At 34.9% G+C, this 25,230-nt stretch overlaps 1 protein-coding gene across 2 annotated transcripts; it reads left to right on the top strand.

Moving 5' to 3' along the window:
- On the top strand, positions 1-24,142 carry PPP1R42 (protein phosphatase 1 regulatory subunit 42). 2 transcript variants are annotated; one of them, XM_010988894.3, is made up of 9 exons: positions 1-196; positions 2,205-2,371; positions 3,687-3,825; positions 5,583-5,699; positions 12,850-12,967; positions 14,853-14,984; positions 16,677-16,830; positions 19,167-19,171; positions 24,030-24,031. In XM_010988894.3, coding segments are annotated over exons 1-9 (963 nt in total). In that variant the 5' UTR covers positions 1-67. The 2 variants fall into 2 exon arrangements, with proteins under 2 accessions (XP_010987196.2, XP_031297391.1); XM_031441531.2 differs by lacking the exon at positions 19,167-19,171 and having other exon boundaries at positions 16,677-16,836; positions 24,030-24,142.
- Positions 24,143-25,230: the final 1,088 nt, after the last annotated feature.

The raw sequence follows: 25,230 nt of genomic DNA, 5'->3' as shown, positions 1-25,230 counted from the left end.
TAGATCTGCTTCTTAACATGGTTATCAGAAGAGAGCTATTGCTGAAAGTCTGATTTATAGAGAAACCATGGTTCGACTGACCTTGGATCTAATTGCCAAAAACAGCAATCTTAAACTCCGGAAAGAAGAAACCACTTCACAATACTTGAAGAAAATAACTCATATAAACTTTTCAGACAAAAATATAGATGCAATTGTAAGAATGCTGAAATTATTTCCTATTTTTTATATAATTAACAATGTAAAGTTTAAAAACTGGTGTCAGGGCATACCTTCTTATTAACTTTATTTTGATTATACTTATTAACTGTATTTTGATTAGACAGCTTTATATTATGTTTTTATTTTAATTTCCTGCTTGTGATGTTAAACTTTAAAAATTAAGTCTCTATAAAATATACCACTGTGACTGTTAAACATGTGTTAAATATGTATGTTCACCTAAAATACTTTTTAGTGTAGCATACTAGACTTGGAAGTATATGTCCATAATTTCAAAGATAATTACTTTTGTATAATTCCACTGTCTTTAAATATGAATTTTTTAACATAACAAAATGTTAAGAATCAATACGTAAGTACCATATTTCAAAACATTAACAGTGAAATCTGTTTTTGCATAGAATTTGACTAGTTATATAAATGTAGGTTATACTATGTCAGTTATATCAGACAAAATTATGTTTACTTGGGTATGTACTCTGTGTAAAGCTAATTTTCTCTTTGCTAAGCTAATTCTTGAGTTTAACGTTGGAAACTTCTAAGGCAGCAATAACCCTTTTAGGCCATTGTACAGTATCCGTTGTCTACAACAAAATGTTAAAGTCTATAGAAGAGAGAAATTTTCTTGGAAGCATAAGGTACATGAGGGCAGGGATCATGTCTGTTTTGTTCACATCACTCTAAAACCCCCTCCAGTACAGTGCTCAACTCATATTAAGTGCTTAAATAAATATTAATTCAATGAATGAATGAATGAATGAATGAATTAAAAAAAACATCGAAGCCCCAAGCAAAACTGTCAGTTGAGACAAACTGGCTTTTTTCACAGTGACCCTAGTCGGCCCCCCTTCTATATTCCTTTCCAGTTTTCAGGTTAGCCTTATCCCCAGCTGCCCAAAATTCATGTTTCTCTTTTGTTGCCCAGAGAACTCTCTGCCGCATCACACTATCACAGACTGCTTTCTCCAGAGACTCTTCATTTAATGTTCTTTTGTCCCCTCAGTCAGTGCTCCTTCAGTATGGATGACTTTTGTTAGGAGGAAAGCAAACTGCTTAAAGTAATTCACACTAAGAATAACTTGTAGATTTAAAGTTCTTAAGATGTGGCTGTATTTTCAAAGATCTTGTTAATAAAAGATATTTTTGAGCAGAATTTCACTCTACCTCTTGCCTACTTACTCTAGACTAACTATACCACCAAACAAGAAATGACTTCTATAAATACCTTTATTTTCTTATCTCAAAAGCATGTGATGTTCATTTGTATAAAATACATATAAAAAAAAAGAAATTGACTTCTAATCCTTCCATGCAGAGAAAACCACTATTAACATTTAGGTGATGTCCTTTCATTCTTTTTTCTAGGCATGTTTTATGATAATGGGTCATGTTGAATGTACTGTTTTCATTTTATTATGAGATCTATAAGCTATTACTAAAGAAATTAAAGGATATTTAATGGTTATATGGTATTCCCTTCAACAGCATTATCATAGTTTCTTTATTAATTCAGTGTTGTTGAATATCCAGATGACTTACAATTTTCAGATTTATAAACCACGGTTTATTCCAATCCTACAGAAAGATTACACAGTGTTAAAGCAATAATTTGTTAGATGCTTCAAGTTCCAGAGGAGCCTAATTGCTTCCAAGGAAAATGGCTTGCGCTGGGAAAATCTTTCTTAATAAACACAATTTTATTGATACGGTTACAGAATACTAAAACCTAGAACTAATTTTGTAATCATTCTAGTCTTTTTTTCATTATTCAACAAACATTTTTATTGTAGTATAGTTGATTTACAATATTAGTTTCCATTAATTCTAGTCTCGTTTTGACTGTGCTAAGAACAGAGAAATACTGTTTTTTTATATTTACCTTAATAAAATGTGTAAAGTAATTAAGTGAAAAACTTTATTAAAAACAAACCTCTAAGTTTTCAGGTGAAACTAAGTATGACCTGTTTTTGTTTTCCTTTTAGGAAGACCTCTCTCTTTGCAAAAATCTTAGTGTTTTATATTTGTATGATAACCGTATTAGTCAAATCACTAACTTGAATTATGCCACAAATCTGACCCATTTATACCTACAAAACAATTGTATTTCATGTATAGAGAACCTCAGGTCATTAAAGAAACTGGAAAAACTGTAAGTGCTTTTATTTTTAAGTAATGTAATTGTCTGTCATCATTACAGTAATATTTTTGTATGCAGGCATTTCCATTGTCTGCAGTTTTGTGGACCAGGCCTTATTTTTATTCTTTTTGCAGTATTATTAATACTAAATAAATTATTATACCTATAATACTCAGCAATTTGTGTTTTATTAACCCTGATAAACTTTTATTTTGCAGGAGGGTGAGTTGTCTTAAGGGCTTGTAGGAATACCTAAAGCATACTTATGTAGGCTCAACTGGTGAAAAAAGTTTCCATGAAACCCAGATGAGTTCTATGCCTTTCAGATTCACACATCTCAAAAGGGCAGGGTCATAGAATGGATAATGTTGATGTAGATTTGACTGTAAAAGGCATTTACTGCCTATAATGATTTTAGTTAAACAGTGAGGCCCAGTGGATTTAATTTTCCCAGACTGGAAGAAACTGTCAGGCTTTTCAAAAAGTAGGCCAAGGGCCTCAGAATGGGGAGAAACAGTGGGGTGGGAAATACTTATTAAAATCGCAGATTGCTATATAAACAAGAGAGCTTCAAGGATCTACTGTATAACACAGGAAATTATATTCAATATCTTATAATAACCTACAATGGAAAAAAATATATATAACTGAAACACTTTACTGTACACCTGAAACTAATACAATATTGTAAATAACTACACATCAACAATAAAAAGTGTAGACTGCTGGGTTCCAACGTAGGTAACCAAGTCAGAATCTCTGGGGATTAGGCTCAGGAATCTTCATTATAAAAACCCATAACCCAGATGATTCTTCTGCACTCTTAACATAAGAGGAACACTGACAGATAGAACTATCCCAATTCTCTCACTTAAAAAAAAAAAACTTATTTCTTAGATTTAATTCAGTGTTAGAATCATGTAAAAAAAGTTTTCATTGATTCAATATAAAGAGAATATTCTGCATGTACAGTTGACCCTTGAACAACAGGGGTTTGAACAGTGCAGATCCACTTACACATGGATTTTTTTTCAATAGTGAATACTACAGTATTACATGATCCATGATCCATAGTTGGTGGATCCATGGTTGGTGGAATCAATGAATGCAGAGTAACCAGGAATACAGAGTGCCCACTATAAGTTACATGCAGCTTTTCTATTACATGGAGGTTAGCGCCCCTAACCACACCACCCACCACAATGTTTGAGGGTCAACTGTATAATTTTCACATGTTGTTATGTTTTTAGTTGTTACGTTTTTATCACATTTACAGACCATGACATTCTCAGAATGCCTATTTAAAAATACGTTTTATATTCTGCAGGTATCTGGGAGGCAATTACATTGCTGTCATAGAAGGTTTAGAAGGATTAAACGGACTAAGAGAGCTTCATGTTGAGAGTCAGAGGCTTCCCCTTGGAGAAAAGCTCTTGTTTGATCCAAGAACTCTTCATTCTCTGGCAGTAAGGCCACATTGGAGTATTCTGACAAAGAATATAGTGATTAACAGTTATAATGAAAAAAGGAAGGTGGTGAAGGTATATTTGGATATTGTACACATTCTGCATGTTTATACGGCCAGTTGAGAATTTGAGAGCTAAAACTAATTTTTCCTATATAATTTCTCGGAGACTAAGCAGCTATAAGGTAGAAATAATAATGCCTGCCTCTAGGGTAACTGGAAGGATCAAGAGAAAAGTGTAAAAAGGTAGAGTATGTAGAGTATGAAGTTCTAATACAGATGTTAATTCATTCAAAATTTTGACTTTGGTGTGACTATCATGACTCAAAATTTTAAATTTTAGGGAAAAAAAGCCTAAGGAAAGAGGAGTGCACAATTATTTGGAAAAAATTTTAAAAACGTAAAGAATCATTACAATGAAAAGTTGTTTTCTTGCTGGGATTCTGATGTTTGTAGGTTGTGCTACATACAGCTCTGCCTGGTCCGAAGCACGCAGATCTGGGAGCACCAACTGGATGCTCCAGCTGTCACCTGACATCACCCAGTTACATAAAAGAGAGGTTTCACAATGAGTTGAGACGCCAGGGAGCCAGAGAGTACCATGGAAGCTTTTACTAATCCTCAAAACCAAGATTTGTTAGGATTTGCTACCTTCAATTCTGGGGCAATGGATGTAAATGGAATACATCTCATTGGTTTTATTTCAGAGGGCCCAGAAATGGAGGGCAGTAGACTTTTTTAAAACAAATTTGTAACAACTGAGTAGTGCTTTAAATCAGAAAAGAAAGAATTGATCTGATTTCTATCCCACCCTCTCTACCATCCCATAGAATCAACTGTTTCTCAGCTCAACCTCAACTGATCCAAGCAGATTGACCCCACTGTGGGGATGGCTAGTTTTATTACAAAATGCCACTGAAAACATTTTTGCTTGCTCATTTATGCATAGATTAAAGCAGATTCTGAAATTCTAAATATAAAGCGAACTTTTTTAGCTGTACTTCAAGTCTTAAAAAGTATCAGGAAGTATATTCTCTAAAGATTGGTTGTGTGTGGGCACCTGGGTGGCTAATCTCCATCTTGGTTGAGATTCCTGGGCCTTCGATTTTAAGATGGCTTTGATTTAGTGTTGCCTATTGTATATTTATGTCCTCATTAACAGCTGATGTTGAACTTCTTGTTAATTAGATAATTATTATTTTAAGTGGTTTCTGAACATATGGATTATTAAGAGAAAACTATATGGAAAGATAGAGATAAAAATAAAAACCAGATATTCTTTCATTGTTGGTCATGTTTCCTCTTTAGAAAAACAAAGATAAAAATTATTTCTTCCTAGGTAAGTACTAATCTTACTGATACTTAACACAAAATGATAATTTGCTTAAACTGAAATAAGCATTTTTTCTATATTACATTATCACTTGTTTGTTGGGACACCTTTTTTCTCTTTGCTTCTTGATTCTTGGCTTCTTCCTATAAATTTCTTTTATATCCTGGAAGAGGAAAATCAGATTTGTGAAGGAACTTTAGGCAAAAATAGTAAGTTACATTACAATTACTATAGTCCTAAAAGTTCCATCTGAAAAAAATATGGCATAAAAACAAAATCTCCAATGATTTTTATTTTCTTGCCTAAAGAGCAAAACAGCCTGAACTGCTAAATTTTAAATTTTTCACAGATTAGGATTTCTGGTTTATTTACACAATATTTAATTAAACTATTTATTAATGCTAATTCAGTTATTTTTCTTACAGAAGTCCCTCTCTATATTGAATATCAGCAATAATAATATTGATGACATAAGAGACTTGGAAATACTGGAGAATCTTAATCAGCTCATAGCAGTTGACAACCAACTTCTGCATGTGAAGGTAAGATAAAAAAATTAATTTTAAATTTTTACATGAAATTGTGATTGAAAAATACTTATTTTGCTAAACAGCTATAAAATGCATTACTTTTAAAACTATTCTGAATTTGTTCTAAAACTAGTTTATGAATCTTTACTTCTTAATATATTTACTTTCATAATTCTCCTGTCTTACCTGCTTTTCTCTTCCATACCCCAATGCTTCCATCCCTCACAACAGAAAAATGTTTCTCTGAGAAGAATGTTTCCATCAAATTTTTCACTCTAGAGGCTATATTTCTTGCCCCTTAACTCTGATCTCTCGATGAATGAGTTTCTTCTAGTAACCGTGACAAGACCTGAGCTCTCTCCTGGCTGCTTGTCCTTGGGGAAACACAAATAAGGATCTTTAACTTATTCTGATTTGCACTAGCTATATTCATGTCATATTACACCATATCATGCCATATTCATTCAATTATTCATTCATTCAAACATGTATCTGGCACTTCCATATTTGCCAGGCACTATACTACTCCATGTAGAACAGAGGAAGAGAGAAACAGTCCCAGGGGTCAAAAAACCTGTGGTGAACAAGTGATGAGACTACAGTATGATCCTGTTTTCCTAAGTATTGTGGGATTGCTAACTTAGCCTGGTGAAGACTTCCCAGAAACAGACATCCGTGAGCTGAACCGTTGCCATGACCAGTTTCTGTTTTGGCAATGGGGTGAGCTGTGATATAATTTCTTTACATAGGACAGCAGGAGGAAGAATAGGCTTCTTTCCCCCATAAACTGAGCTCTTGTTGCAAAAGCACTTCCAGACAACTACCTGCTGACCCTAAAAAGTTACCCCTGGCCTTGTTTCCAAATTCAGAGTTATTACCTGGCTTGTCTCATAACTACTGTAAGCAGCAGATAATTATGAAAAGAAATATTATTCTACTACAAATGAATTCCCCCAAATATCTGAAGTGCCATTGAATAATCATGGTAGATGCTTAAAATAAAAAGACAAATAAGGAAGCATGATTCCATCAGCAGTTTCAATTTACAACATGAAGGAATTAAGAAGTTCATGGGATAACGTCTGCATTCAAAAATATTTTAAATTTTAGACTGCTTTTCTATATTTCTTTTCATTTGGCATTTTCTATTCATCAGAATTATTTAATTTTTCTATGATTTTTCAGTATTTGTATCAATAATATGATTTTGTGATAGATGGGTAGTCTTATATAAGATATATTGTACATGTGATCCTATCAATGTGACAAAGCCTGGAGCTTAGGTCCTTAAGTAAGTAGAGAAGACTTGGAATGTGCACAGTGTTCTACATTCACCCCATGGGAAATGGGAACAGAGTGGCTAAGCACAGAAGCTCACTTTTCTGGAAAGAGAATGGTGAAGAATTTCAGCTTCCCAAATTGGCAAGATAAGTATTTTTCCTAAATGTTTTTGAAGCCCAGGTTCTAAGCACAGTGCTTGGCAAATAAATGTTCAGCAACAAGTGGGGAATATATGAATATATCTTGAAAGATCTGGTTGTTGGGTAATTATCATAGTTACCAAGATTCAATTCAGTATCATCATTACTTTTAAAGTCTTATTCTATTATGCTTTTAACTCTGAATAGAAAAGGAGAGTTTAACAGGACAAAAATGTTAACCTCTAAATGATCACAAAGGAAGTTTTCTGATGACATTAAGACCAAGCAATTTTGCCTACAATGATTATTCTTAGGCCATGTTAACAATGCACAACCAGGATAAATGTGTAACCAAAATAAATGACTTCATTACTGTTGATTATTCAGTCTAACGATTAATGACTAAATAATCAAACCCTTATTTTTTAAGACTGACTTTGATGTCACCTCCTCTGTGTAGCTTTTCCTGAACCTCACCATCAAGTTAATCTATTCAAAAATATTTATTATATTATGTATGCCAGGCAGTGTTCTAGGCTGTTGGAGAAACATGTTCTAGGCACTGAAGATACCATGATAAATAAGACAGAAAAGGTCTCTACCCTCAAGGAATTTACACTATAGTGAGACATATGGGAGGACAGAGTGTATGATAAAATGCTCAGTGTGGCTTCCCACAAAATCTGATTCTTCCTCTCACATACAGATGACCTTTCCTTCCTTGGTGTAACAGATGTTTTACTATTTCCATCAGCATAGCCATTCTTTTTCTGTAAAGGGTCTGTGTATAAATAGAGAAGGTAGTGGGTTACAGGAGAAAAAGAGTTTTTCTAGCCATGGCTTTACATTCTGCTGTGATCTACTGAAGGAGAACCCTGTCTGAAAGGAATAAATGTAGATTATAGAAAAGGAAGCAAGAGAATTGATCCCTGATGGTCTGCTGCAGGGACACCTGCTCCTGATCCCCAGAGGGAGCTCCAGTGCTGGGGAAACATGGTGATGAATTACAGAGAGGTTTTATAGCACTAACACTGCACAGATATTCTTTGGGCTTTTTCCTTTTCTTTTCTTCTTCTTTTTGTTTTTGTTTTTGTTTTTGTTTGTTTTCTGTTTGTTTTTGTTTTTGAGTAAAGGTAGATTTATTTAGAGAGATACACACTGCTTAGAGTGTAGGCTGTTTCAAAAGGCAAGAGAAAGGTCATGAGATGTAGGGGTTGGGTGCTCAGGGCTTTGGGCTTTTTCTTGACTAGATAGATTATTGTTATGGGCTAATTCATGCAACAGTCCACCAGGTATAGCAGTGTTTGTTTTTTTTAATGAGATGTTTTCTCCATTCTCAAAAGCCAGTCTTAGAAAGCAGTCTGTTTATATACCAGGGATTTCTGTGGTCAGAGGTTTTTCATTTGTGGGGTCAAAGATTTATGCAGGATCCAGGGATCCTGCAAGAATGTGGAATCACAGAGTCATAAACAGTGAGGTCAGCAGGATAAGCTGCTCCAAAGAACTGAGACTAAGTCTGAAATTATCAGTGTATGGCTCAGTGATAATGCTAGCACTGCCTGTTCAAAAGCACCAGGCTTCAGGAGTACCCCGTGACTGAGGAACAGAGGCAGTGACCTAGACCCTTATAACTCCAGATGTGGTCCTAGGACCAGCAGCATCAGCATCAGAAATGCAGACTCTCAGTTTATGCCCCAGACCTAATAAATCAGAACCTGCATTTAAACAAGATCCCTAGGTGATTTGTAAACACATAAAAGTTTGAGAAGCACTGGTCTGGACTACTCTTTCAAGAAGTGTAGCAATGGTTAAGTAAGAGATAGGAATAAAGGCTGCAGAGGGAGAGACTGGAAATGCAAGAGAAAGATGATCCCAAAAGAAGGAGGCCTGTGGAGAGGGGAAGGGATCGAGAGAACTGATTAATTTGGGAAGAGAGGTGGGTCTTTTCCTTTGTTGATTAAAATCAGAAATGGGAATGGAAGAGGAAGTATGAGACCAAAGGCAGATAACTGAGGAAACTCTCTGCTTGATGACCCAGTTCTCCCCACTAAAACGGGTAGCAAAATCAGTCACTGAGGAGAGACCTTTTAAATTAAAAATAGTCCATACTTAAGAAACTCCTTTCTCTATCTCATAAGGCTCTAGTTTAAATGATATTTACTTTTGACTAATATTTCTTTGTATTTTTCTCCTTTAAATAAGAATGCAGCAGTGTATTAAAATATTAAATTCTTGAAGACCATTTATAATAAAACTTGGATTTCTGCAAGTAGCTCGACAAGCCACGAACTTTACTACAGCCAACATTAGTTTACTGACACTATTAAGTCAAATAAATATCATGGTTGCAAAAACATATAAAAACTTGAAAGAACAAAAGATTTTAATCTTTACCTACAGTTTTTATATCTGCAAAGTTTGCTAAATCAATAAAGTGATCTGAAAAGTTCATCTCACAGTCAAATATATTAGTGATTTACTTCATTGGTTTTCTGATGACCATTTATCATGAAGTAAAGCATCTTAGAATGAATGGTGGAAATAAAAAATTTGACGTGCTTGCTGCCTCTTATATAACCTAATATTTGATTTATAAGACACAAAAGAACAAACCACTATGGCCTGTTGTGTTTTCTCTAGTTTCTAATGTATTCAACCTCTGCTCAATATTGATCCTGACAAGCAGAGTAACCCAAAGATAAATTTATTCACTCCACAGTTTAGTCAGGAACAAGCCAAAAATTATAGATTTTCTCAGGCAGATGATGACAGGCAGTCAAGGGGATGACAAATGGCTGTCTTTAGATTTAGTTAGGACAGTTGGGCTAGACGTTTCCGATAAAGATTGGAGCACACTGGTCAAATACAGGTTGATCAGCGGCCATCGTTAATTGTAGAGAGAGCCCTGCCAGTGCAGCAGGCGCCTGTGCGGGAGCTCAGGCACCAGCCCTGCATGGGAAATAGACTTGGCTCCTCAGTGTTTTGCAGTGCTCATCTAAGTGATAGCATGACATGATCATTTATCATACAGAGACTGTCCAGAAAAGTGTCTGCTCCCTTTAGGAATTTATTGAAGGGCAGGAAAGTGAAAGCATTTTATTAAAGACAGGAAGGCAATAAACAACCAGAGCGTATCCAAAGGGTAATCATATTTCAGCACAGGATTAGTTTAGTCTTAAATAAACATACACTGGAAGGAGTATGTTGAGGGTCATTTATCAAGCGAGGAACAATTAACAAAACTGTACAGGACTCTCTTTATCATATAAATTCAAAAATGCAATGCCCAATTCCATTCTTAGAGGTTTTTAAACTAAGAGGAATACAGTGAAACTCTCACATAAAATAACCATGGCTGTGTTAAAGCTTTTGAACAAATGCTGTGAAGAGGGCATAATCCAGGGCCCAGGACTGAAGGGTGAAGTTATAACTATTGAAGAGAGCTTTCTTATAAAGAAATCAACTACTTGTCAGTGGATCAGAAGCTTATTCTTACTTACAACAATTTTTGCTCTCTGTTGACCAAAATTAAAAGAAAAGCTGAGGGGTGACAGTACAGGCAAAGAAGCAGAGAATTAACACATTTTTTTCCCTATGTGCTTTGTTCCAAGTACTTTATATGCCACCACAACTAATCCTAATTATCCTTACTTTATAAATGAGGACAGACTTGCCTAAGATCGAATAGTAAGTAGCAGTGTCAGGAAGTTTAGGGTTGCCTATATATATTTTAAATAATTCTTTATATTTTTCACATAAATTATTTTTTAATACATCAGAGTCTAGTACAAAACTTAGCTCATGATTCAATAAATATCTGGTGAATAATGAAGTAGGCAGAACTCGAAATACTACTTTATGTAGGAAGACAGTGGCCTCAGGAAGATTAAAGGACCTACAAGGTGCTGTATAGTGGGTTCTGGACACCTGGACACCTTCTGATTATTCCCCCAAGACATCATTTCTTCATGAAAATGCAGGCATATACTTGGATGTCCCATGTTTGTTACCTCCTTGATATGACAGTTTTGGGAGGATTTAATATGTAAAAGGTTTTATCAAAGCTTCATAGTAAAAATTTTTTTCTAAAGCCTGAAAAATAAACTCAGTCTAATTATAAGAAATTTTTCCAAAAATGAAAAAATGAAATGTCTAAGCAAAAATAAATATGGGTCAAGCAGAGAATAAGATGGAAGGTAAAAATAGTTAGATTAAGTAGATATACAAAGATGAAAGGTACCAAGCTGTGAAGGTGAGGAAATGCTAGAGGGACTAAAAATACCAGGAAATGCATTATCAATTACTTTTGGGTTTGCAATCTATAATTTGTATTTCCTAATTTTCCCTTATATCCTATGATAAGTTTGGTCTTGTTTTAAAGAAAACAAATGGAATAATAATAGGTGTTTGCCTGCTGTTATCCTTTGGAATGTTAGTTAACTTTGTAATCCTCATACCCATATTCTAAAGAAAAGCAATCCCTCTAGATATGTACAACATCACAAAAACGGCAGTGCTCTGAAAACCAGAAAGCTCTTTCTCCACAGAATTAGTCATTATCAGTATTTACTACTATTATCAGCAAAACATGCTTTAAAAGAATGCTTTTGCTCTATTGAAGGTACTTTGTTATTATTATTATTTTTTTTTTTGCCTATGGCCATCGAATTTTTAAAAATCAATCACAGGCTACAAAGTAGAAAAAAAGTTTTTCCATTACTTGTTTTGAGTAATTCATTACAGATTTGATTTTTACCAGATAAATTTGGAGCATAGATAAGAAATAATCAAAGTATAAAGTATATTTCACTTCCATTAAACAGTAGCTAAAATAAAATACACACATAAAAAATGCAGAAGGGGAGAAAGCAAGAAAAGGAATGACAGAAAGAAGTTAAGGCACTGGAGAAAGATAGAACATGGGATGGAAAAAAAAAAACCCAAATAAAGAGAAAGAGGAGGAGAAGACGGCAAACTGAGAGATCTGGTTCTTAAAGGCTATTAATCTGTTTTTCTCACATTCACTTGGATTGTAGACCATGGAATAATTTAATTATTCCCTGAAATATCTATAAGCCGATTTTCTTGTAAGCTATTAAAATACGCAAATGTTTATGGCACACATAAAACAAAACTATACTCACAGTATGATGACAATTAAAAAAGAAATGCCTATGCTCAAAAAAGAAGATCAGAAGGATATATAACATATTAAATGTGATCTGTTGGTGATAAGCACACGTGATTTTTTTCTTCTTTCTTTTCCCCTTTGATATGTTTTTTTATAGATTTTAAAAATGAATATGCAGTCTTTATAAAAGGCAACAGAATATATTTCTTGCAATGTGAAGGGACTGCTTACTCAGTCTCCATAATAGCCTTAATCTGTAAACTTCCATAAGCTCCACTAAGATCAGTGCATCTTCTACAGCATAGATGGCCAGAGAGGCAGTGTTTTCTGAACTGCAGATTGGGTCCATTTAGGGGAGTGTGATAGAGACCAGTTCTGTGGTCCCCAACTCGGGACCTTACTTTTTGCCTCATCTTTAGCCTCCTCTATTATTAGCATAGACAATTCTATTTAAAAAAAAAAAAGATATATTGTATACTTTCTAAGTACCTGGTACTGAGCTAGAACTCACGAAAAACAGTATTTACTTTTAGAAACAGTTAACTGATATGAAATAAATACTGATAAGTATGAAATACTTGTGTCTTGCTTTTTTCTTCTTTAATTATAGGATTTGGAGTTTTTACTGAACAAGTTGACGAAGCTGTGGAAAATGGATCTAAATAGAAATCCTGTTTGTCTCAAACCAAAATACAGAGATAGACTGATACTGGGGTCCAAATCACTGGGTACACGTTTATATTAGTATAATTTTCTTAGAGAAAGAGACCTGGTTAACTTTTTAGTTAACTAATCAGCAAGCCTTCAGAAATATAAATATAACACCTGGATCCACAAAAATGGTCAACTTTAAATTTGATATTTTAATAAAAGCAAAAGTTAAAATTGAAAAATAAAACATGAAAAATACTTGCTGTTCAGAAATAATTAGGACACCAGATGCTCCTTCTTTAAAAAGAAAATGTGTCTGTTAGCAACAAAAATGGTTGGTCATAAATGTATAGAATTTGCTGACCTCTTGCCAACTTTTCATTGGCACAAATTCTCTGAAGATCCTGAGAGACTCTTGGCTTTGTAGATAAAACTGATCAAGGTTTTCATTGCTTGACACTTGCCAAATGACACCCTAAGAGCATACAGCAGTTCTTTTCATTTGAAAGGGGAGCAAGGTAGGGAGTCCCTTTATGAGATCCCTACAAATAATAACATTCCTGAACATGCACAATATAAGGTGAAATGGACCAACGCCCTGCAACAGGGACCACGTTACACAGCATCAGAGAGATAAGCACTGCCCTCTCACAAAGGAGATTTGTGAGAGGGTTTCTGTGACATGCTGTACTTGGGTATAAAAACTAACGTATGACAAAACCATTTCAAAGCTCATAGCTATAGTAAACCTTGGTTAATTATAATGCTAGTGCATTGGTTCTCTTGTGGGGAAGAGGGGCTGATAGAGGACATATCAGAAATATCCAAGACAATTTTTCAAAACACATATGTGAGGGTCACACCCTGCCCCCACCAGCCAAGAGTAGGAAACAGGGAATACACAGGAAAAACAGTCAAGAATATTTCTAAAGATAAATTACTTGTATATTTGTACTTGGAATACTACTAGCCATTAAAAATTGTGTTCAAAGAAATAATGCTTACAGTACAATGTAGGATGTAATATTGTATAAATAGGGAATTGGTAAAATGCTTACAGTACAATGTAGGATGTAATATTGTATAAATAGGGAATTCTAATTTATTTAATACACACATATATACACAATACATACCTAGAAAAAAATGCTAAGAAATATATTAAAGTGTTAACAGTGGTTTTCATTAATTATTTCTGATTGTGGAATACAGGAAAGGTTTTGTTTCTTCCATTTCTTTGTATTTTCCAAATATCTTACAACATACAAAAATTATTTGCATAATTTAAGATGCTCAATCTTCAAAACTTTTTTTAAAAGGAACAGAATGTAGAGATAGCTGCAGTTTCACTTCATAGAACCAAAAGGATAGCTATGTGGGTTGTTCCTATTATATTGTATGTCCTAGGATATAATAAGCATTATTAATATATGTACTTTTAAAATAACATGTTACATATATAAAACTTCTTAGTCTCAGCAACCTAAAATATATGTTGCTTTTTCCTAAGAATAACCATAATATTATTCAAATGAATAGGTAATATTTAATTTTTGTTGAGTATGACATTTTTGTTTTTGAAAATAACAATATAATTTATTTATGACCCAAGAAGGATAACACCAAATTGTTTACAGTGATTATGTTTGTCAGTGATAGGAAAAACAGATATGGATAGAGAACCTTTTTATACTTTTCATCATATTTCAGTTGTTCAGAAAAAAATGATTTAAAATAAATAAAAGCCCAGCAAAGTATAGGAGTTGTATAAATAAGATATTAAGGTATTTTTAAAAATAAATTTTATTTCAGCCTATGATGTAACTTAAGTTCATGTGCCCTAAACCAGAAGTATATATATTTTATGTGTATATATAATATTTACATATTATATTTTAACATTTATATGTTGTATTATATGTATAATATGTATATATCTTTAATGTATATGTTTTTCTCTAGAGTTTCTTGATGGAAAAGCAATTAAAAATATGGAAAGACAATTTCTAATGAATTGGAAAGCATCCAAAGATGCCAAGAAAACCAGCAAGAAAAGGAACAGTAAAAACGAGGATACAAGTAACTCATACATAAGTAAGCAAGCTGTCATTCATTAGTTGATCACTTCTACTTTAGTGAATGGAATATTCTACTCAACCAAAAAATATCAAAAATAAGGAGATTTTCGTTTAGATTTTTTGTTTAAGGATTTTTGTACTTTTTAAAAAAACTTATTTACAATTCCTAGGAAATTTTAACTATTATGTTTGTATATGAAAATGGTAGCTACTGCCAAAAAAAGTTGTTTCATTTATATTGAGTATGACTATCTCACCTATGTAAACAGAGAGCTGTGAGGGTGGGAAAATGTATAACTTTATATCTGGCAAAAGTACATGATGTAAGCATAATAATGTCTGCTCTACTCAGAAATTTTCTTCAGTTTGGTGGGAATTTAGAAAAATCTGCAAATGTGTAAATATGTGATATGTAAACAAATAATTTTTATAAATAAAAAGGAAGCAGGGAGGAAAATAAGACAATATACCATGAAAGAACTTTGAAATTTTAGAAGTATTCAAATAGATTATATGATTTATTACATTGAAAAATAGACTCTAAGGTCCATTATATTAAGATAAAATTGAAATTTAAAGCTGACTGGTTGCAATAGAAATTATCTGAGTTTTCCTCAGGAGTACTTAGTTATTCTCTCTTGGCCACTTGTAGATATCCTTCTTTTTTGCAGCCTGCACACATTGCCATCCCCATCCAACAAATTATGTAGTTCTGAGCCTCCCAGGCTCACAACCAGTGACATCCTCGATACATGTATGTAACATGCAATAACTCTATCCTTAGGTATGTGGTCAATAGCTTACACTTTGGTCTTTATGTAAAGTCTCTGTCATCGCTGATCAAGAAAAATGGAAAGTATGAATTAAAGTCTAGAAGTTATAATGTGTATTTTTAAAAATCTACAATATACCTTCAGGTCTTTTGAAGAGCTAAGATGAACCATTTAAAGATACCTCTGTACAATCAAATTACATTGTAAGTGAACAGAGAGTCTTAGGAAGATAGTCATTTTTTGTATTTCATGCCTTTTACATATTTTTGATAGCCCTGTAAATTTGGAGCTCTATAATGGTAAAATTATAGGGTTTATGACCTCAAGACTTCAATAAAAAATCTTTATCTTACAATTAAAAATCTTGTCCAAAATACAGTCACACAACTATATAGCTCAAAATTAGAAGCAGAATCAAACACTTTAACAAAATTCAAAATATCTGAGTATCTTTTAGTATTTACTTTTGTAGTGTTTTGATGGAAAAATTAGTTTATTCATTTAATAAACACTAGTCGAGCAACATGGATGTGCCCAGAGAAATGATATGGAATGTTAAGTATGGAAATAAAGGTATAAACATAGTACAATAACTTTGCTTGCCTAATCTACACCATAAAGATTGAACACTCTGAAAAACTAAACTGATAACAGCAAAATGTAAGGGCAGTTAATATTTATATTAATGTCGGTATACCCACTTTGTCCATGAGAGTTGACCATAAACTTTCCTGTGTAGGTTCTCATGTATGAAAGAGTGTGATATTTTATCTGTGATATTAATTTGTATTGGTTTTAATGTGGATCTATTTAACCTTATTTAATTCCGTTTCATAAAATATAATTTTAGACAGTCTAAATGCTGTTATATGTCATGTTCACAATTAAGTTATTAGTTTCAAAGCAGAATGCTTTTAATTTTTTGCACGCTACAGGTAACTTTGAAACAACACATCACATAGTTCCTGTTTATTACCCACAGGTGGGTAAGCCAAAATTAGTTTTTTTCTCTGATGTACCAAAATACCTTGCAAATGGAAATGCACTTCCAGAAGGCTCCCAAGAAGATAACCCTAAAATTATTGAAGAGTCGGGGTAGGTTCTTTCAAATATTTATGCAACATCTTTTTGGGGGTAGGATGAGACACCCTCACTGTCAACAACATAGAGGAAGAGAGACTGTCCATCTGGCTCCTAGTTATCTGTTCTCAGTTCTTGGCGAAGCACACACACGCAAAAGTTAATTGTTCATCTGCTCAGTCATAAAGTTGTAGTGGGAGGGTTGGTTCAGGAAGATCTGGAAGTCACAGACTAGATACACCCACTGAGGTAGGGCAGGTGACTCAGGAAAGTCCCAGAAGCATCAGGTAAAGATATCTGAATGAGCAGGGATCATATCAAAGGAGCCCCAGACCCAGATGACGATGAATGGTTACAGCAAGGGCATCTGGTGGCAGAAAGGAGGGGAAGCCCAGAATACCTGAGACAGGCTACTCTCACCACTTCTCCAAACCAAAGGTTCCTAATCTGGTGTCCCTGAAGGAGACATTAGAAGCTTCATTAGATTCTCAAAGAGACTTATGATTAAAAAAAAACAGTTTAAGAATCACTATTCTAAACCTTGAGTACACACATAATTTAGCTCATTATCAACCAGCTCTAAGTCTCCTGATGAGAAGAAAATTGCTTTTTCAGTTTTAAAAAGATGTTACTTTTTTATGTAAAGATAAACCATACCAGAAAATAACTTCCTTTATTCATAAAACTAATAGGCACCTGCTATATGCCAGTCAATACTGAATATAAAAACTGAAATGAGATTGTCTTGATCTCAAAGATCTTGCAAAAACCTATTTTGAGAGTCAAATGTGAGATACCATTACTGTATAGTGTAATAAATGCTATGGGCATTATAAACCAGATACTGATATATCCTATAAATTATTCATTCAACTTTTTTCATGTATAATCAATAAAATGATTGCTTTATTGATCTTTCCAATCATATTATAGTAGACACTACAATATAACGAAGGGCAATAGCATATTTCACTGGAAAGTAATCAGAGCCAGTGAATGTACTTTGGAATAGATTTCCCTTTTCCAGAATTGCCTAGTGAAGGTCAGGTGAGTTTGTCATGAGACCCTCTTTACAAGGTCTAATGTAGGGATAGTAACTTAGCACTTCTTAATGCAGCCCACCTGAAGAAAACCCAAGAACAACAGCGCTGCATTGCCCTACCCCCATTCCCTGAAGAGTGGCTTAGGCTTGTTGAGATGGAGGCTTAAAGAAGAGAGAGTCCTATGAGTCGGGAAAATGTTTTATTTGGGGAGAGGAGATAGAATATGTAAGGAGTCCTACTTCTGGTCTTGCCTCCTTACCATTCACATACAAAACAAAACAGAAGCTGTGTGAGAATTTGTCTTACTGCTTATGTCCATTATCATTATCATCAAAGCCATAGCCAGTTTGTCCATAGCACCCCAATAGTCTCTTAAAGATGAACGTAACTAGTGTCAGTTCCACAAGAGTGTTCTTGAGTTTTGTTTTTTTGCCAAGCATTTTAAAAGGTCTTGATGGCATATCATCAAGGTGAAAGGGAAAACAATAAAAATGGACACAGCCTCAGAAAACAATATTGGTAAATTCTGTACATTACCACACACACTGTTAGATCAGTTGTGAGCTGTGGCACACACCACATATGCTACAGCCCCAAGCAAAACTCATTAGGGCTGTACTGATGAAACAGCAAACAAGTCACTATATCCTCACTTTCCAAACTAAGAACGCTAAACACAGAGCTAAATGCATTTTTAACTACTATATAGTGCACAGACACAGTACCCTAAAGAAACCAGCAGAATAGAGGGGTTCCTGTGAGAACATAAAGAACGTCCTGCTTCTGCCACTATCAGTGAAGTTGATGTTCAATCCTGAGTCTGAAGTTCTGTAGTGTCAAAAAGTATTAAATATTTCTCTTTTAAACATTTTTTATTTTCTCAGGTAATTTCACTGAAGTCATGCCAAAATATGTTTTAGTATCACAAATGATTTGTCTTAGTAAATACGAATATCAGTTAACCTCGCTTTAATAAAAGGTGACCAAATATATTATGGAATTTCATTAAGCTCTTGATAATAGATTTTTTAGGGTGTGCCTATTGCTTACATCTTTAATTTAGTATAAAGCTAAGAGACAATGAAAATAAAGCTAGAAGGTCAAACCAATAAAAACAAAATGGGCATGAGACCTAAACAGACATTTCTCCAAAGAAGACATACAGATGGCCAGCAGGCACATGAGAAGTTGCTCCACATGGCTAATTACTAAGGAAATACAAATCAAAACTACAATGAGGTATCACCTCACACCGATTAGAATGGCCATCATTAAAAAGTCAACTAACAATAAATGCTGGAGAGGGTGTGGATAGAAGGAAACTCTCCTACACTGTTGGTAGGAATGTAATTTGGTGCAGTCACTATGGAAAACAGTACGGAGATTCCTTTAAAAAAAAAAATAAGAGTTACCATATGATCCAGCAATCCCACTACTAAGTATATCTGAAGAAAACTAATTCAAAAAGAGACATGCACCCCAATATTCACAGCAAGACTATTTACAATAGCCAAGATATACAAACAACCTAAATATCTGTCGACAGATGACTGGATAAAGAAGTTGTGGCAGAAGGAGGACATTATGTTCTCACAGGAACCCTCTATTCTGCTGGTTTCTTTAGGGTACCCTGTCTTTACAGCACATAGTAGTTAAAAATGCATTTAGCTCTGTGTTTAGTGTTCCCAGTTTGGAAAATGAGGATATAGTGACTTGCTTGCTGTTTCATCAGTGCAGCCCTAGTGAGTTTTGCTTGGGGCTGTAGCATATGCGGTATGTGCCACAGCTCACAACTGGTCTAATGGTGTGTGTAGCAATGTACAGAATTTACCAACACACACCACACACACACACACACACACACACACACACACACACACACAATGGAACACTACTCAGCCATAAAAAATGAAATACCACTTGCAGCAACATGGAAGAGTCTATAGATTATCATATTAAGTGAAGTAAGTTAGACAGAGAAAGACAAATATTATATGATACAATTTATATGTAGAATCTTTAAAAAATGACATAAATGAACTAATTTACAAAACAGAAAGAGACCCACAGACATAGAAAATAAACTTTTGGTTACCAAAGGGGAAAGGAGGGGAGGGATAAATTAAGACTTTGGGATTAGCAGATACAAACTGCTATATACATAAAATAGATAAACAACAAGGTCCTTAATGTATCACACAGGGAACTACATTCAATATCTTGTAATAATTTATAATGAAAAAGAATATAAATGTATGACTAAATCACTATGCTGTACAACAAAAATTAACACAACATTGTAAATCAACTAAACTTCAATTTTAAAAAAACCCTAGAAAGTAAAGTATTAAAATCAAAATATACAGCCCAAATGTAAAGAACAGATTTTTTACATGAAAAGTTGATTAAAGTAACTTCTTCCCTTAATTACTTTAAGGAGGAGAATGAGCTGGCATCAGCAGAGGAGTCCCCTACAGTTTACATTTAAAATTCGAGGTGGGGAGCCTGCTTAGAGATGGAAAGGAGCTTAGAGGCTTATTTCAAAACGCTGAAACTATGTGCCCCATGCTCCTTTAAGGTTCTGCACAGTGAGAGCTGTGCCTGTATCCTATGCGGAACACAGTGAAGCAACATCTGTCCAATGACAGGGGAATGTTTTCCACCTCTTTTATAAATGCGTGCAGTCTGTGCTCATGTATATTTACACAAGCCTGCTTTCCCTACAGGGAGGAAAAAGTCAGACTCATTGACGTTGCTTTTGACCCTCAAACTGAACTTGATACTATCAATGTACACTTTAATTAAAGTTTAGTTCAGCACTATTTTTTATTTAAAGGCTGATTCTGAACAAATGCCTTCACTATTTAATTAAAAATAATACATGGTATTAAACAAAAACGTACACATTATTGCTTCTTTCTATGTTTGTCACAGTAAATACTTCTGACAGATGTTTCCTCTCTTTTCAAACATGCTAGGAGGTACTTGAGCCTTAGTAATTTAAAAACAGACATTAAATGCATTTACATATTGATAATAATATCCACTGAGAATGCTGTACAGCACTATACAATGAAAAAAAACAAATTGTTACTTGATTAACTATCTTTCAAGCCTAAGCAATGTCAGTAGAGTCAATCCATCTCATTTGTTAATGCAAAAATAATAACTTTCTAGCTGGGTTAGCATACCCTTAGCTTCAGATACCTTTAAGGGATATGACTCTCTGGGACCCATAATTCACTGTGTGTTATTTAACTATTTATAAAATACCTATTATCTTTAGTTAGAATATGGAAGCATTAGGTTTATTTAAGTTAAAAGGCGAACATTAAGAACAGTAAAAATAATTTGCTTTCACCACTGTTAAGGTTATGTTTGAACAGTTGTAACAACAACAGTTCTCCTATGTGCTTCAAGAAGAATTTTTTAAAACTTAGATAATATTTTTAGTCATGAAATTCTGGGATGATCTTATATAAACTCATTTGCAAAGCTCTAAATGCCTTAATTTTGCTGTATTAAACCTAACCTCAGTCTAATTTTTATATGCAAAATAAACATATGTATTAATAATGTAGATATAATATTAGGATTTTTATTTGAAATTCTCAAAGAACTCTTTTGAAATTAGGACAAGCCCTCTCCCTCAAAAAAAAATCAATAGTGATAAGCAGCAAAGTTTTTTAGCAGTCTAAGCTAGCTTTTGTGACTTCTAGTCTCAACTCTGTCAATGGCTTACTCTGTGAACAACAGTTATGTAAGATCTAAGTTATATGAATTATATTAGTTATTTTCCATATTAAAATGTCAATTTGAAAGCTTAGTCTTCATTACACAAACAAATTTTATAAAAGCAGTAGGACCCTTTGAGATAAGAATACTATCAGCCCCATTTTACAGATGGGGAAGATGAGCATTGGAGAGGCCCAGTCAGAGGGCCCCAAAGCCACAGGATTGCCATGAGGCAGAGCTAGAAATTGAATCCAGGTCACTGACTCCCAAGGCCAAGCTCTTAACTACTCTGCAAGGGGGGTCTCAAAAACGCCCTAAGGTGCAGGCCAGTAAATTAAGTAAGGGAAGCAGGTGAGAATGTGACTGAGGTGAATTTAGAGCACATGTCCAACTAAAGACAACTGCAGCTACGCAGCTCCAAAACAGTATAGCCAGGCAGACATGCTGAACTGGAGAAATCAGACTAGCTGGCAAGCAATATCTAGATTGTGAAATTGTCTGATTTTAAAATATTGGATCCATTTATTTCTTTAAAAATATTAAAGTGGATAAAAAGAAAAAAAATCAATGCTAGCAAGAAAATGGAGCAAATGGAACTCTCATGTACTACTGATGGGAATGCAAAAAATGTTCAGCCACTTTGGAAAATAGTTTGACATATTCTTACAAAGTTGAACATATACTTACTACATTTAGCAGTCCCACCCCTAGATATTTTCCCAGGTGAAACGAAAACCTATACTCACACACAAATATCTGAACCCAAATGTTTTTAGTGGTATATTCATAATCACCAAAAATTGAAAACAACCCAAAAGTCTCTCAACTGGATAAACAAACTGTAATACATCCATACAATGGAATATTATTCAGCATTAAAAAGGAATGAACTAGCAATATATGAAACAACATGGATAGATCTCAAAAGCATTATGCTAAACGAAAGAAGCCAGACTTAAAAGGCTACCTACCATACGATTCCATGACATTCTGGAAAAGGCAAAACTACAGAGATGAAAACATCAGTAGTTGCCAAGGACTAGGGGTTGACTACAAAGAGTCAGCACAAGGGAATGTGGGGGAGGGAGAGTAAGGGAACATGGGGGAGGGAGAGTGATGAAATGTTGCATATCTTTATCATGGTAGTAATTACATGACGATATATGTTTATCAAAACTTGCTGAACTATATATGCAAAAGTCAATTTATGTAAATTACACTTTAATTAAATTACAAGGGAAATAGTTGAAAAGTGAAAGAAAGCACCAACTATATAAAACCTATTGATATATAGACCTGTAACATAGCAATATATTTTCTTCACTGACATGTGATTATTTTACATTATGAGGACAATAAGATGGCAAACTATTTGACACATTTAGAAAAAAGACGATATGATTTTAAAACCTACATCACACTCAGTGAAATAAAATCTACAGCACTCTAAAGCCAGATTAGACAAGAACTCTAAAGAATGACACACTATGAAAATAGTATTTGGATTGCTAATAGGGATCCAAGTTTAAGTATGCCCTTTATTGAACTAATAGATACAAAAAAATGTTTTGCAAATAATGAAGAATCCTACAAATATTATATAAAATAATATAGTAAAAAGCCCAAGTGTTAGGATCTATCTGTGCCTGGCTTGAATCCTAGCTCTGCTTCAACCCTCTGAGCTCTATTTTCTCAACTGTAAATGTAAAAGCCTCAAAGGGTTTTTGTAAAGACTAAATGCGAAAATAAAGTGCTTTTTTGTAAAGCACTTAGCACATATAAAGAGCTAAACAAGGTACCTGCTACTAATTTATGTAATACTATGATTTGAAGAGTTTCATCTTCCATTTTAAATTTTACTGCAAATACTGGTTTCTTGCAGGAATTAGGACTACTTTAGAGGATTCAGAGAGGCTATTTAGAGTGGCGGCAGATAGGACAAGAGGGTGACCTGCAGTGGTCGATCTTGTTACATCAGTCCTTTCTTTCCAACCAGACAGTTAGGTAACACAGCGGGCCATTGGTCAGCCATTGTCAGCAGTGAAGTGTCTCCTTCGTGCCTCCACCTTCATCCACATCCTTAAGTAAAAGGAGACTCTACCAGGCTAGGCTAGGGTGAGGCATGTGAGATGCCAAGAGTGCAAAATATAAGGAGCCCTGGGCACCTAATGTGCCTCACCCTAGTCTTGGCCCACATTCCCTCCATTCTTATTTCCATACTTCTCCCAACTCATAGAGTTTCCACATTCTTCCCTAACTCAGGGGGAAGTCTTTGTTTCTGCTTCCTTTAAAGCGTGAGGATATTCACACGGTTTAGTAATCATCAGCCTTCACTATTATTGTGTCCTAGATTTGTATATGTTTGCTACCTGTTTTGGATAACTTTCATTTCTGAAATAATTTAAACCCTTTTTTTCTCTATTAATACAGGAATCTCTTTGAAAGAATGTGAAAGCTTGCTGACAAAAAAATGATGTACATGAACCTCACCCTCTTCTTAATTCAAAAGTAAAAGAAAATCTGTAAAAAAACGAGTAAATTCAGTCTTAAATATCCGAAAAGTTTGACTCTACGTCTATAGTACGAGACATCATCTTTTGCGATTTGTACTTTACGGTATCTCATTATATAAGAAAAACCTTTGAATTCTTGTTTGATTTGATTATTTACAGAATCTGAAACACTGCTTTCCAACTACTTTATTCCTCATTACATACAATTTACTGGAGAAAAAAAGATGTGCTTTTTCAATTCATCAAAAGAAAGTCCTTCTTTGAACCAATGGTATTTTGGTAGGCTTCTTTCTAAAGTGCAAATCTAACTACTGTTATTGAATGGGAATTGAGATGAAAGCCTGAGGATTATTCTGACTCCCTAATATACTTCAAGTGTGGAACGAGATACTCAACATCAAGTGCCGCCACCATCATTATGTACTAGATGGTAGCTCCAATTTAAAAATGGAGGATGGGAAAGGATGAAATTATGTCCCATAAACAAGAGCGGCTCATTAATGATATTTTAAAAGTGGTATGCCATCTTGACCTCAAAGAAGATTTTTAAATGTCCTGCTCTCCCTATCGCATTGTTTCAAGGATGTACCAACTATGTTACTAGGCAATATTGGGCGTCCGCTCAGATTTCACCCCCGAAGGCAACGGGTCCAAACGCGCGGAAGCCTCGGAGGGTCGGGGCGTCCGGGGCCCGGCTTCCCGGGCGTCTGGGAACGGGCCTCGCGGGGCAGCGCCCCCTTTCGAAAGGAGCCGGGATAGGGTCTCTCCAGCCCAGCCGCCAGCCGCGCTCCCCGGGCTCCACGAAGGTAAAAACCTCAGCGGAGTTCCCCACAGGGAAACTCAAATCGGTCGAAAAGAAGAAACAGAGCGACGGCCCCGCGGGGGCAACGGGGGTGGCCGGCGAGGGTCTGCGCCTCGAGGAGAAGCGACTGCGACTTGGGGAACTTCCTAAAGGACCGCAGACGGCGGGTGAGGTCGAGCTAAGTGCACTTCATCTCCGGGCGGCTCAATTAACGCGCCACCGAGTCCCGAGTTGAGGGACTACCGTTTCAAGTAGTTAGGACAGCAGGAAACATTTACCTTGTGGGAGAATAAAAGGTGAGCGCATCGAGGCGGCA

The sequence above is a fragment of the Camelus dromedarius genome, chromosome 30 (assembly GCF_036321535.1).
Source record: "Camelus dromedarius isolate mCamDro1 chromosome 30, mCamDro1.pat, whole genome shotgun sequence".
In the NCBI taxonomy this organism is placed as follows: domain Eukaryota; kingdom Metazoa; phylum Chordata; class Mammalia; order Artiodactyla; family Camelidae; genus Camelus; species Camelus dromedarius.
Note: the sequence above shows the minus strand (reverse complement) of the source record. Positions and strands in the feature narration are given on the sequence as shown.

Bases quoted from the DNA above. Each gene is read 5' to 3' on its own strand.
- PPP1R42 (XM_031441531.2), top strand. From the start codon at position 68: ATGGTTCGACTGACCTTGGATCTAATTGCCAAAAACAGCAATCTTAAA. The intron at 197-2,204 runs GTAAGAATGCTG...TTTTCCTTTTAG, and splicing joins ACAAAAATATAGATGCAATT to GAAGACCTCTCTCTTTGCAA. The intron at 16,837-24,029 runs GTAGGTTCTTTC...CTATTAATACAG, and splicing joins AAAATTATTGAAGAGTCGGG to GAATCTCTTTGAAAGAATGT.